Source organism: Macaca mulatta, chromosome 11 (genome assembly GCF_049350105.2).
Source record: "Macaca mulatta isolate MMU2019108-1 chromosome 11, T2T-MMU8v2.0, whole genome shotgun sequence".
Classification (NCBI taxonomy): Eukaryota; Metazoa; Chordata; class Mammalia; order Primates; family Cercopithecidae; genus Macaca; species Macaca mulatta.
Genome location: NC_133416.1, coordinates 34792938 through 34807703, shown reverse-complemented (window position 1 = coordinate 34807703; position 14766 = coordinate 34792938). Strand labels below are relative to the sequence as shown.

General features: G+C 40.6%; 1 protein-coding gene across 5 annotated transcripts in view; it reads right to left on the bottom strand.

Annotated features, from left to right (window-relative positions):
• The window catches only part of FGD4 (FYVE, RhoGEF and PH domain containing 4), a 266934-nt gene that overhangs the window by 35754 nt on the left and 216414 nt on the right, over window positions 1-14766 (bottom strand). For all 5 annotated transcript variants that reach the window (XM_001084734.4, XM_015151412.3, XM_077953841.1 and 2 more), the window contains exons 6-10: window positions 12002-12147; window positions 11112-11268; window positions 4967-5105; window positions 2256-2314; window positions 1806-1952 (exon numbers count right to left, since the gene is read on the bottom strand). In XM_001084734.4, coding sequence (XP_001084734.3) covers window positions 1806-1952; window positions 2256-2314; window positions 4967-5105; window positions 11112-11268; window positions 12002-12147 — 648 coding nt within the window. The remainder of the gene's footprint in view (window positions 1-1805; window positions 1953-2255; window positions 2315-4966; window positions 5106-11111; window positions 11269-12001; window positions 12148-14766) is intronic.

Genomic DNA, 14766 nt, shown 5'->3' with positions numbered 1-14766 from the left:
AAGGACTGATTGCAGTGAGAAAGAACTATCTAGAGAACTCATGTACTTTTCCCATAGATATTTTAGACATAAGTCTTACAACCAGGCCTATATATATTTTTAGCCTAGAAAGATTAAAAATAGTGACTACAGAGGATTAGGAAGAGAATTGATGTCAGGAAATGACACACCAACAAAATATCCAGGAAATGGTACCCAATTACCTGAGAATGAAAGAGAAAATCTGAAACAAGCAAAAGGAGCATTTCCGAAAGTATCATATCCCACATGTGTAAAGTTAAATTGTTGTCAGTATGTGCTACTGCAGTAAATTATACAGTCAAAGGATCCTTGGGGTGTTGCTTTGTCAGCCGTAAACCTTTGTGGCCAGTGGCTCCTTTGCCTGAGATCTGCTTGGGCCTGCTGGGCTCATTCTGCCCATTTGGCCTGGCGGGCTGCGCTTGGCTTGTGCTACCAGCCCAGATCCCACACCTGCCAAGGGCAAGCCTGGAGCAGCAAGGGGTACGTGAATGAGCGAGCACAGGTTCTGGGTCATGCGCACAGCCAGGCATGCCGGCTACAGCAAGGGGAGCATTTCCAGGCACCAGCATGGGTGCCGGCTCCCTGCAAAGCTATGGCTGGACCAAGCATACCGCAAGCGGCTTCCACTGCTGGCACTGGGGAACATGTAGGGCCACACCAAGCCACCCTCAGCACCCCCTTGGCTTCCCTCCCATGCTCATTGGCACCCAAAGTCTAGAAGAGGCTGAGACACCAGGGGGCTGGCATATCAGCACTGTCCCCAGTGTGTGCACACCCTGCTGGTTTGCAACAGCACCCAGGCTTGACCCCAAATTTTCTCCGAAATCGGAATGGGCATTGGGAGCGGGGAGAGGCCAGGCAGTGGGAGCAGGCATTTCTGAGCCTGCAGGGGTACAGGGGGCTTCCCAGGAATGCCTGGGTCAGCAGCTGCGACTGGGTAGCTGCCCTGGCCATGCCTCTCCTGCTGCTACCAGCATCATTGCAGCACCGCTCCAGATGGGCCACTACTGCTGGCCATCCATACCAAGTATACAGAAAAATTACAGAAAAATACGTTACTTAGAATATTTCCCTAAATGGAATCCCTAAATGGAATATCCCCTAAATGGAATGTTGACTAAAACAGGTTAGATATAATTGCTTTGGTGAATAAGGAAACATTCTACTTTTCCACGCTGTATACAACTATTTTTATATATAATTCCTTTTTTTAGATGGAGTCTCGCTCTGTTGATCTCAGCTCACTACAACCTCCACTTCCCAGGTCCAAGCAATTCTCCTGCCTCGTCCTCTTGAGTAGCTGGGATTACAGGCACCTGCCACCACACTCAGCTAATTTTTGTATTTTTAGTAGACTGGTCTCAAACTCCTGACCTCTGGAGATCCACTTGCCTCGGCCTCCCAAAGTGCTGGGATTACAAGCATGAGCCACCGTGCCCAGTCACATTTTTATATATAGTTCTTTTTTTTTGAGATGGAGCCTCGCTCTGTTGCCCAGGCTGGAGTGCAGTGGTGCCATCTTGGCACCACTGTTCACCACGGGTTCATGCCATTCTCCTGCCTCAGCCTCCCGAGTAGCTGGGACTACAGGCGCCCGCTACCACGCCTGGCTAGTTTTTTGTATTTTTAGTAGAGACGGGGTTTCACCGTGTTAGCCAGGATGGTCTTGATCTCCTAACCTCACGATCCGCCCGCCTCAGCCTCCCAAAGTGCTGGGATTACAGGCGTGAGCCACCACGCCCGGCCTATAGTTCTTATATGACTTGTAACACTATAATACTCACTAAGAAAAGGTAGCGTTCTTGTGCTGATGTGTTCCGAGCAGCTAGTTTGAGGATCTGTCCTTCTTTTATTAGTTCATTTGAAGGGTTTACAATGTCTTCTTCTTCTCCCAACATTTCATAAATCTCTAAGAGTTTCTTTAGGTTCTCCTAGGAAATTAAAACAGCAAGATCACATACAGGCAAGTTTCAACCTAGTAGTTTTAATAATACTATGACCTTAACTAAAATGTAAATTCAGAAGGGATTAGGAGTAAGCATACATTTTGATATAAATTCCATCAGTTATTAGCAAGTTCAGAGAGTTATTCCAGATAACATTAAACATTTCATAAACATTCTTTTTGGTTCATCTATTTCAATTCACTTTGGTCCAAATCTACATAGTATTGAGGCAGTATTATTGATAATTGTCTAATCAGAAGGCTCCTGTCTCCTCCGAAAACCACTTACCATTTTTCTTATTGCACTATTAGAATGGCTTGCTGCTGTAGATATAATTTCAAGTGATTCTAAATGGGAAAAAAAGAAAAGTAAATAAATATGCTTTGTCCTTTCTGTGCTTCTATATAGCTGAATAACTTACTAAATTAAGAAGTCTGAGACCAAAGATACAACAAAATAGTGGCATTTTCCATTTATAAACGCTATACTTTCTAAAGTTCATTTGTAAGCAAATTACTTGAAACTTCGTATTTCCTTATGAAAAGTCACACATGATGATTAGGCTCACAGGTTTATTTAATCCCTAATGAACCATCAAAATTAATAAGCAGAGATAGAAACATCACTGCTTTTCCTTAGTTCATCTCTTGAGCTGTGGCCCCAGCCCAACTTATTTTGTCTCCCCCTATCCTGGATCCTGTATTGAGTGCACAGAATTGCCCAAATCAGAATAGTTCTCCAAACTGTAAACAAAAATTCAGTTTCTTCTATACTCAAAGACTTTGAAACTTACAGCGTACACTAACTCCATACTAGGTACTTTGCCAGGTACTTACGGTATCAATTCTTACACAGCCTTAAACCATTAAGTATTTTAGCTTCATTTGGCAGATGAATGAAATGGGGAAGTAATACAACTTGGCTGAGGTCACACAGCTATGCTATTGGAGGGCCAGATTTAAACCCAGGTTTCTGACTCAAAAGTTCTAAAATATTTCAGGAGCAGTAAGTATTTTACTAGTTGTATGAGCAAATTAACCACTAAGCATAGCCTACTTTCTCTGGGAAAATACATTCACAATTCTAGCCTGGGTCGGGTGAAAGGGACTCTTCTGAGGCCAGTGTTGGAGGGTTTTGTTGCTGTGGCAGCTGGGAATGGGAACTCTGTGGTGTGGACATCATAGGAGCTCCAGGGGCTGCTGGTGGATGCTGAGACCTCTTGCGGGACTGACACCAGGGAAAACGTCTCAATCCTAAATCACGTCCCGTTTTCTTCTTTTCTTTTTTGTTTTGTGAATACTGGCCTGCCTAATTCTGTTACCACAACAACCCTGAGACTTTTCAACTACATTTTTTGTCTTCTGTGCACTGCTGGACAGAATGCCTTTTGCTGCTTTCGCTTCTACTTTTAGGTCACCAAAAGCCCTTCTCCTGTGATCTCTTTAGAATTTTAGTTTAAGTAGCAATGAAAAACAAACGAAAAGGAATAAAATGCCATACCATGTCACCAACTTTTTCATTTTTGACATGGGCATCTAAGGGGATACCAAAGTCTGAGTATAGAAGAAACTGAATTTTAATTTACATTTTAAAGAACTATTCTGATGTGGGCCATGCTGTGCACTTGATACAGGATCTAGGATACAGGAAGACAAAATAAGACGGGATAAAGCCACTGCTCTAGAGATGAGTTCGAGGAAGAGCAGTGGTGTTTCCACCCCCACCCCCACCACTAGATCTGCCACTCAAATTAAGCAGTCAGGTGAGATGGATGGAAGTGGAGACAGGGCAGAGTTCCCAGGAAGTAGTTGGTTTGAGGAGATGGCAAGTCGAGTTCATTCTACACTATGGAAGGGGCGAATGGAGAAGAGAAGTTTCTGTGATCAGTCACTCAAATGGTGGGAGAAACACATCTGAGACAGCCTGTGTTCTAGAAAAGACTAAGGATCAGGGCCAGGAGCAGTGGCTCACGCCTATAATCCCAGCACTTTGGGAGGCCGAGGTAGGTGGATCATCTGAAGTCAGGAGTTTAAGACCAGCCTGGCCAACATGGTGAAAACCCGTCTCTATTAAAATTACAACAATTAGCTGAATGGCTTGAACTCGGGAGGTGGAGGTTACAGTGAGCCAAGATTGTGCCACTGCACTCTAGCCTGGGCAACAGAGTGAGGCTCTGTCTCAAAATAATAATAATAATAATAAAAAGAAAAGGTTAAAGATCCAAGACAAAAAATGTTTTATGTACTTCATCTCTCATCAAGGGTCACTTATGACAGAAAACAAGAAATTACAAGGGAAGGTAGCAATGTTTTAAGGTTGTACACAAGTACCCTTACTGCTTGTTGAATATCAAGCCACTGTTATTTCTTAAATTTTCATTCATGCCTTTACAGTTGATTCACAAAAGTACAGAAAAAGGTAAAGTATTATTGAAACTTATAAGCCTTTAAAAAAAAAAACCCTTTCATTATAATCTAATGAAAAAATAAGACATCTAACAGAATTAAAGTTTTCTTGGAGAAAATGTTACTGGACAATAAAAAGCACCATTTCCTGTTATGGTAGGCATGTTAGGGCAGGTGGAACCAACTCTGCTTAGGTTATTTTTACATAGTGAATGTCACCTTAGCTTTCTTGGTATGCACCAACCTATCTAATTAAACAGCAGCACTTGTAATTCTGAATGGTTGTATTCTTCCTCTGACAAGGAAATTGTGTATTGCTATTCTAGATGTCTTTAAGTCTATAATTTTATATTTCAGAGCCAGTGACTAACATGAAACCAGAAAAATAAATGTGATTTGCACTGCTCTAAACTTGTCATTTTGGCTCAAAAGTGACTTGCCTAACTGAGGTGATTATAACAATTTCCAATGAAATTATCTTCTAACAGCAACATTTGACTAAAGTAGCTGTGAGATATATTTCCCTTTGAAACCATAAGGCTGCTTGGCCACTTGCTTATTCCATAATAGAGAGAAAACAAAAAAAGCATTTACTTTTAGCATCATTCCAGTCCAGGGAATCAGGAGGCAATTTCCTTAGATAGTCCTTAAGGAGCATCTCATACCGGGGAATCCGCTGAACAGGTTCTAGCATGTGATGCTGCAAAGTTAAGCTCCCACAGATTTTCTGTTTCTGTAATGAGAAAGGTTTTCTAAGAAACATTTAAAAATTAGGTTAGCAAGTCTAAAAACTCACTGTAAAACAGAACTTTCGTCAAGGACAATATTTTTTGACAAAGTTGTCCATCACCTGCATGAAATGCAGATTTCTGGCCAGGCGCAGTGTCTCACACCTGTAATCCCAGCACTTTGGGAGGCTGAGATGGGTAGATCACCTGAGGTGAGGGTTTGAGACCAGCCTGGCCAACATGGCAAAACCCTGCCTCTACTAAAAATACAAAAATTAGCCAGGCATGGTGGCACACACCTGTAGTCCCAGCTATGCGGAGGCTGAGGCTGAGGCTGAGGCAGGAGAATTGCTTGAACTCAGGAGGTGGAAGTTTCAGTGAGCCAAGATCATGTCACTTAGCCTGGGTGAAGAGTGAGACTCCATCTCAAAAAAATAAAAAAAAATGGCCGGGCGTGGTGGCTCAAGCCTGTAATCCCAGCATTTTGGGAGGCCGTAATGGGCGGATCACAAGGTCAGGAGATCGAGACCATCCTGGCTAACACGGTGAAACCCTGTCTCTACTAAAAAAATACAAAAAACTAGCCAGGCGAGGTGGCGGGTGCCTGTAGTCCCAGTTACTCGGGAGGCTGAGGCAGGAGAATGGCGTAAACCCAGGAGGTGGAGCTTGCAGTGAGCTGAGATCTGGCCACTGCACTCCAGCCTGGGCAACAGAGCAAGACTCTGTCTCAAAAAATAAATAAATAAATAAAAAATAAAAAAAATTAAAAAAATTAAAAAAAAAAAGCAGACTTCTGAACCCCACTTCAATCTATAACATCACAATCTTTGGGGAAGGAGATGGAGAATACACATTTTTTTCTTCTTTTCTTGAGATGGAGTCTCACTCTGTTGCCCAGGCACACAGTGGTGTGATCTCACTGCAACCTCTGCCTCCTGGGCCCAAGTGGTCCTCCCACCTCAGCCTTCCAAGTAGCTATAGGCATGTGCCATCATTCCCAGCTACAGAATATGCATTTAAAAACACCTGATATTTCTATAACACTGAAGTTGAGAACTACCAATCTGGTGTAAGAACAGAAAGGGGGAAAAAAATCAAGCAGAATTTTAAGCAAGAAAATTCCAGATTGCTGACAACCACTTCAATTAGTCACTACAAGGGTTTGTGAAGTCACATCATTAAATCATTCTATAGAGATGTTTCAAAAGATGTGCCTGTTTAATGAGGTTTGCTAAGAACAACTGTATTAAATGACTTTGGACTCAGCAGAAACTATTTCATAATAAGGCTATGATAAATGTCATTGCCTTTGAACTTAAAAAAGACTCCACAAAGAAGAATAACAAGATCTGGGCATCTTATCTGTCAGAAAATTTTAATTTTTCATCAGTTCAAAGCATTCTTTTTCATTAGAAACCAATTTCTGTAAATAGAACTCCATTTCTTAGGGCAAAATTAAGTCTGTATCACTTGCTTCCAAGAAGCTGTTAACAAAAGAGAGGAAAAAATAAGAAATGTTCTTGTTCCTGTTAAACAAAGCAGAAATCCCATTAAAATATATACTGAACTCACACCACGATCAGGACACTGCAAGGCATCAAAGCTATCTTAAGACATAGTGTTTGCATTTGAAGCAAACAAGTAACTAAAGGCTTCACAGAGAAGGGAACATTTAATGCAACCTCTGATGAGTGCAGGTTTTGGAGAAAAAGACAGACTAGGGAGCAAGTCCAGGGGAGAACAGGCCCACGGTAATGAAGCATGAAGTATGTTCAGTGAAAGGGACAGACAGGTTTTCTTGGCAAAAAAGATAAGTGGAGGGAAATAGAAGATGTAAAGTAAAGGTAATATGAGGTAATGATGTCAAGGTGAGTTTAGATTTGTTTCATCTAATGTAGATTTTTGTGCATGACAGTTGTATCATTAGATCTGAGCTCTATTAGATTAATCTACTATAGCGTAGCTTTAGGGGGACGGGGGAAACTAGTTTGGAAGTTGTTACGACAGACCAGGAAGAAAATAATAAGGGCCTGAAATTGGCATAGAAGTTGAGAGAATAATAGCTTTCTTTAATAAAGTTTAAGATATTAATTATATAAATTTAAATATGTCATTTGATTTTCCCAAAATCTATTATGTACATCAAGGAAAGTATTACTGATCCTAAATATTTTATATGAAGAAACTGTGGCTTTCTAAGGTCAAGTAAGTGGCAGACTTAGAATTCTAAACTAGGTTAGTTGATTCCCAATCTACCACTCTTTTCATAAGCCATGTCGTTTGGTCATAATATGGAGAAGACAGACATTGTAGAGACAGAATTCAGAGGATGATAAGACAATAACTACCACTATCACTACCATCACCACTATCATTTAGTGAGCACTTACCATGCAACAAGCACTATGCTAAGCAATTGGAATACATTATTTCACAGGCAAATGAACACATACAGAGAATGAAGACATGTAACAAATCAAAGATAAAGCTAAGTTGTCAAGCTCTGGTAAATGACAGGATAATGGTGTCACCTAATAAATCCAATACATATCAGAATAATTATCTACTCTACACAAGGCCTAAAAAGTCAGATAGAAAAATGCTTGGGAGCTAAAAATAGGAAAAAATGTTGACTTTGTTTGGATGACAAGATGTTCACATGCTCAGCTATTTGTACCTGGAGTTTGGGAGTAGAGAACTAGACTAGAAACAGCAATCCTAGAGGAACCTGTCTGGCAAGATAGTTAAAGGCATGCGGGAATAAGATATCACTGAAAAGCATGAAAAGAAAGATTGTAGAAGGCAAACTTTATGCTCTGCCCACGTTTCAGAATTAGCAAAAGAAGCTAGTAAAAATCAAAGGAGCCCAGTAAGGTAGGTGAGTGTTTAATTACAAAAGAAAAGAAGGTTAAAAAAAAAAAAAAAAAAAAGGAGTGAAGAGGATGAGGCAGGCTTTTTGGCTACAGCTGAATGAAGAGACTGGCAAATCCTCCCTGTTAAAAGCAGCTTATAGGCCAGGTGCAGTGGCTCATGCCTGTAATCTCAGCACTTTGGAAAGCCGAGGTTGGGGGATCATTTAAGGCCAGGAGTTTGAGACCAGCCTGGCCAACATGGCGAAACCCCATCTCTACTAAAAGTACAAAAATTAGCCAGGTGTAGTGGCACACACCTGTAATCCCAGCTACTCAGGAAGCTGAGGCACAAGAATCGCTTGAACCCAGGAGGCAGAGGTTGCAGTGAGCCGAGATCATACCACTGCACTCCAGCCTGGGGCGACAGAGCGAGATTCTATCTCCAAAAATTAAAAAAAAAATTAAAGCAGCTATAAAGCTAGATAAAATTGACAAAACAATATCTGCATTTTAGAAATTGATTAAAAGGCATACAACAATCTGAAATCTGTTTATGCTTTAAAAATTGTTGAACTTTGGGTAAGAACGGTGAGAATCTGTGGCATGCTAGCCTGCAGCTGCTCCTGTCCCTCTCCCAGCTCAGTCACTAGGAAGGGGGCATCAGGGTGGCATGGGCTGTGAGGACTGGCGGCTCCTCTGCTGAGGCTGAAAAGGGCTCATTCAATTTGGAATGGTGGGGAACACACACACCCAACAACATCAGTAGAAGTGAAGATCCCTGAGGTGAGCGAGGGGTGACAGCCAATAACTCTCCTAGCCAGAAGTTGTGGTTGTGGATGTGAAAAAATATAATAATTGAAAAGAAAAATTCACCATAGGTTCAACAGCAGATTTGAGATGACAGAAGAATCAGGGAACTTGAAGAAAAACTAGTAGAAATTATACAATCTGAATAACAGAAGAGAGATTGGGAGGATCACTTGAACCCAGGAGTTTGAAGCCAGCCTAGGCAACATAGCAAGACACCATATCCAAAACAAACAAAAGGAACCCATAAAATTTGTGTAATGGGAGTAAAAAGATTAAAAAAAAAGAGAACATGAAAAGGACAGAAAATATTTGAAGAAATAATGGCTGAAAACTTCTGAAAATGATTTAAAAAAAAATCAATCCACAAATGCAAAAAGTTCAACCAACCCTAACTAGGACAAATACAAAAAGGTCCACACCCAGACACATCATATTTAAACTGTTGAAAGCCAAAACACAGAGAAAATCTTGAAAGCAGCAAGAGAAAAGTGACTCATCACATACATGGGAATATCAATACAATCAATGGCTGGCTTCTCATCTCAAACCACAGAGGATGGAAAGCAGGAGAAGGACATATTCAAAGTGCTGGCAGGGACCCCATATACTGGTTGAGTGTAGTGGCTCATGCTTGTAATCCCAGCACTCTGGGAGGCTGAGTCTAGGTGTTTAAGACCAGGCTGGGCAAGAGAACCAGACCTTGTCTCTACAAAAAAATCTAAAATTTAGCCAGCGTGGTGGTGCATGCCTGTAGTCCCAGCTACCTGAGAGGCTGAGGTGGAAAGATTGCTTGGGCCCAGGTGTTGAAGCCTGCAGTGAGCTGTGATTGGGCCACTGCACTCTAGCCTGGGTGACAAGAGCAATACCTTATCTGTAAAATAATAATAATAATAATAATAATAATAATAATAATAATAATAGTTATAGAAACAAAGACTGGGCGTGGTGGCTCACCCCTGTAATCCTAGCACTTTGGGAGGCTGAGGTGGGCGAATCACAAGGTCAGGAGATCGAGATCATCCTGGCTAACACGGTGAAACCCCGTCTCTACTAAAAATACAAAAAATTAGCTGGGTGTTGTGGCAGGCGCCTGTAGCCGCAGCTACAGGCTGAGGCAGGAGAATGGCGTAAGTAAACCCGGGAGGCGGAGCTTGCAGTGAGCCTAGATCGCGCCACTGCACTCACGCCTGGGCAACTGAGCAGCGAGACTCCGTCTCAAAACAAACACACACACACACATTATAGAAGCAAAATAGAAAATAAAAAAGGAAAAACCCATATACTAGGAATTCTGAATCTAGCACTTCATTCTTCATTCATTCAATAGTCAAGAAAAAATAAGTGTAGTCCCAGACAAAAAGACTGACAGAATTCATTGCTAGCTGGCCTACTTTATAAGAAACAACAATCATGTATGCTGAAAGAAAGTTACTCTAGAAAGGGCAAATATAAAAGTTAGTATAAAATAGACTTATAGATACATTTTTTCTCATATCCTTCCATAACAATTGTAGCACTGTATTATAGACTCACAACATACAAAAAACGTAATATACAGGACACTAACAGTACAGAGCACAGAGGAGGGAACAGAGCTATATTGGAACTAAGTGTCTACATTTTACAAGAATTAAGGTGAGTATAATCTGAAGTACACTGTGAAAAATTAAGATGCATACTATAATCCTAAAAGCAACCACTGGAAAATAACTCAAAAAATCGTTGACAGAGGAATTAAAATGGTACAATTAAAAAAATTCCTATGACACAAAATAAGACAGTCAAGGAGCAAAAGAAGTCCCACGCCAAGAATCTTAGATGATCTAAAATATGCCTCTTCAATATCAACTGTATCAAAGAATATGATATTAACAATTTCGGCTAGAGAATCAAGTGGAAATTATTACGGTATTATTAAAGTGTGTTATTCAGGTTTGGTGACACAGAAGAAAATGAGGATACAGATATCAAGTGACAAAAAAAGAATGATTAGTTTCCCAAATCTCAAGGTTTACAGCAATCATTCTTTATATTCCTTCCAACAACTCAACCTCTGAAATAATGCAAGAGAGGCACAGACCTGAATGTGAACTCATTTTGTAAATTTATGTAGACCCTAATAAAAATCATCCTCTGCTGGTCTCAAAAGCAAATGGAGAAGTTATTGCTTAGTACGCAGCATGTGATTGATGTCTATTTCAGCTTTGCAGAGATGATCTTGCATAATTCGGCGTAGTATGAATTTTGGCTAGGTGTCCCAGATCTCTAGATCTCAGTTTTAGATCTAGAAGACTGTATAATTTGTACGGCAATAGTAATTTATAGCTTTGAATGAAACAGTCCTATTACCTGAATTTCTTCAACCACTGATTTGAATTGGGGAATACGTTCTGTCATGTTTTTAACCAATTCCATTGCGTTATCAAATCCTTTCACATATTCTCCATACATCTTAAGGAATGGTGCCAATTTCTGAAGGATGTCTCCAATTCTAGGAGTAGTTTCCCTGTATCAAATATAGAAAAACAAGTCATTAAAAAAAAATTTTTTTTTTTGAAACAGGGTCTCTTTCTGTCATGTAGTGCAGTGGCATGATCACAGCTCAGTGCGACCTCGACCTCCCAGGTTCAATCAATCCTCCAGCTTCAGCCCCCTCAGTAGCTGGGACTACAGGCACGCGCCACCACGCCTGGCTAGTTTTTTGTATTTTTTGTAGAGACAGAGTTTCACCATGTTGCCCAGGCTGGTCTTGAACTCCTGGGCTTATGTGATTCGCCTGCCTTGGCCTCCTAAAGTGCTGGGATTACAGGCATGAGCTACCACGCCCGGCACATTAAGATTTTTTATAGAATGAGTGAACTGACAGGACTAGAGAGGAAGTCATCACATTCTACATACGCTCTGTGCTTTATCTCATTCACCGTACTATGAGGCTGGTAGAGAACAATGCAGCACCTTTTTAAAGGGACTATAGGAATGTCATAGCAAAGAGAGATGTTCTGGAATTCTTGAAGCTCCACATGACCCGATATCTTGTCTTCACTAGCCAAATGATAGTTTGGAGAGCAGACATGAAGTCCTTTGTACCACAACTTCTATCAGTAGTCTTCAATGTAAAAATTTAGCATAAATGTCTAGTTACAGTTGTGTGTGGCATTTCTATTTCAATTTAAAAGCTGAAAAATACAGCATCTTATATGACTGCCTTAAACATATCATTTTCTATCTACTCCTCTTACCATTCTTGCATTCGTTTCTCCAGCTCTGGCAAGAGGAATTTACTATGGAAGGCATTTATTGATGAAATATTAGAAAAGATTTTATTCACCATCTCTGCTGGAAACGAGCCTCGGTTTGCTTCTTCCAACAGTTTGCAATAAAATACCTGAATAAAAGAATAATGTAAGCATTACTTCACATTTACTGGTTAACCACCTAGCACTGTGCTAGGCACATAGTGGGCTCTTAGTAACTTTTTATTGAGCAATTGGAAAAGTTTACGGTTCAAGAAAATCCTTTGAAATTTAGGAGTATATGCTTTGATTTAGAAGAATCAGGAATAAGAATCAGAAAGTTTTGATTCTAATCTAGGCTATGCTCCTATCCATAGGAATATTATGGTGAATAATTCACCCTTTCTGTGCCAGAAAATTTCCAATTGAGGTTAATAGAATTTACCCTTCCTATCCATAAGCCAGAGTTAAGAAATGTGAAAACACTTTATGTACACACAATAATTGTGGTATTTTTCACTTCTCTTTATGTTTTGAAAGACTTATTCACTTATAACATATTTCCCTTTATTGTAGTTTGCTGATGTAAGTCTCATTTTTCCTGTTAAAACTGTATGCTCCTTGGGAAAGGGGAACATCATGATTTAGTTCCCACAACAGAACAAGTGCATAATATCTGGCCAATGAATGGACAAAGGAATATTTCAATTCTCAGATATTTACTTGCTTTTTAGTAAATAATAATGCACAGTAACATAAAACACTGATACGCAGGGGGAAAAGTCTCTTCCTACACATAGTAACACGTACGTTGAAGACAAAAAAAACAACAAAAAAACCCCAAACCTTCAGTCTTAGCTATGCTTCACTAAGGTTACTATACCTCTTAATTGCCATTCTGTTACATGTAGGCAGAAGGAGGTCTATTCCTTCATAATATCCAGATGGTTGTTAATTTTCTAAATTCACCTCCACTGTATTTTCTTGAGAGGCAAAAAGAACAAAAAATTATGTCCTTAGAGGCTCCAATAGTTAGGTTACTGTAGTAATTAGGACTCTAGAATTCTAAAAGGTCAGCAACAGTGGCTAATGAGTTATTTGGCTTTAAAAAACCACATAACGGCCGGGCGCGGTGGCTCAAGCCTGTAATCCCAGCACTTTGGGAGGCCGAGATGGGCGGATCACGAGGTCAGGAGATCGAGACCATGCTGGCTAACATGGTGAAACCCCGTCTCTACTAAAAAATACAAAAAATTAGCCGGGCGAGGTGGCGGGCGCCTGTGGTCCCAGCTACTCGGGAGGCTGAGGCAGGAGAATGGCGTGAACCCAGGAGGCGGAGCTTGCAGTGAGCCGAGATCCGGCCACTGCACTCCAGCCTGGGTGACAGAGCGAGACTCCGTCTCAAAAAAAAAAAAAAAAAAACCACATAACTTGATAAGAGAAGAGAAATACGTCCACTATGGGAATATCTAAAATTTCAAGTCTGTAATTCCCATAAGGAAGAGAGTTGTTTCAAAAGTACAAACTTCACATTATTTGATTTTGGCTTATGACGAAATTCCTTTAAAAATGAATATGTGACCCATAAACTCATTCTTTCAAAGAGCATAAGCCTTAAAATGGCTTCCCACGGCTCACCCTAGCAGGCAAGCAGTTCACTTCTGAAACTAATGATAAGGAGGTACGCACAGGATTGCCTGTTTCCATGAAATTCCAGTTTCCAGCAGCAGAAGTGGGACAATTCTTACAAGTAATACTCTAACATGGCAGCTTTCCCTTCTAACAAGGAGTCTGTACGGGCAATCAACCATTTGTCCTATTTATTGCTGATACAGGATTAAGATGCCTCAGTGGCCGGGGGTGGTGGCTCACGCCTGTAATCCCAGCACTTTGAGAGGCCGAGGTGGGAGGATCACAAGGTCAGGAGTTTAAGACCAGCCTGGCCAAAATGGTGAAACCCCATCTCTACTAAAGATATAAAAAATTAGCCGGGCCTGGTGGTGCATGCCTGTAATTCCAGCTACTTGGGGGGCTGAGGCAGGGGAATCGCTTGAATCCGGGAGGCGGAGGTTGCAGTGAGCCAAGATCGTGCCATTGCGCTACAGCCTGGGCGACAGGGCCAGACTCCGTCTCAAAAAAACCAAAACACAAAAAAAGATGCCTTAGTTTTCAAAAGTTATTCTTATAATATGTTCTTAGACTTTCCAAGTGTATATTTGAAATGATACTCAAGGTTCCATGATGAAAGTACAAAACACGATAAAGTAGATTCACACATTAAACCAATATCAGCTGGGCAACTTTATGCCAGCTACTATATTAAATGTTTCATACAAGGTTGAACAAGTGAACTTTCAAAATCCCTTCTGGCCCTATGACTACACCAGCTCAGATCACTCGCATAATGCTAGATAGCAAATGAGGCAAACAGAATCAATGATTTTTAGCATTAGAATCATCAATATCTTACTTAGATTATAATGGTAACATGGTTCTTAGGATGACAATGAAAGGTCAAGAAACAGACTAGTGTATAAGTTTACAGGACACTTGATAAACACGTTTTGTGATTCACACAGAGAGAAACCTCTACTGTTTACAAATTAGAAAATGCCCATACTTGACCAAGCTGAAAGTGCTGGAGATTTCCTTGAGCAAGTACTTTTCACTAGTCAAAAACAGGCCCTTCCTTCATGCAGTTTCTAAAATACTTTCATTACTAGGTTAAAATGATGTACAATGCCAAAATATCAAATAATTCTGCGAAAGAA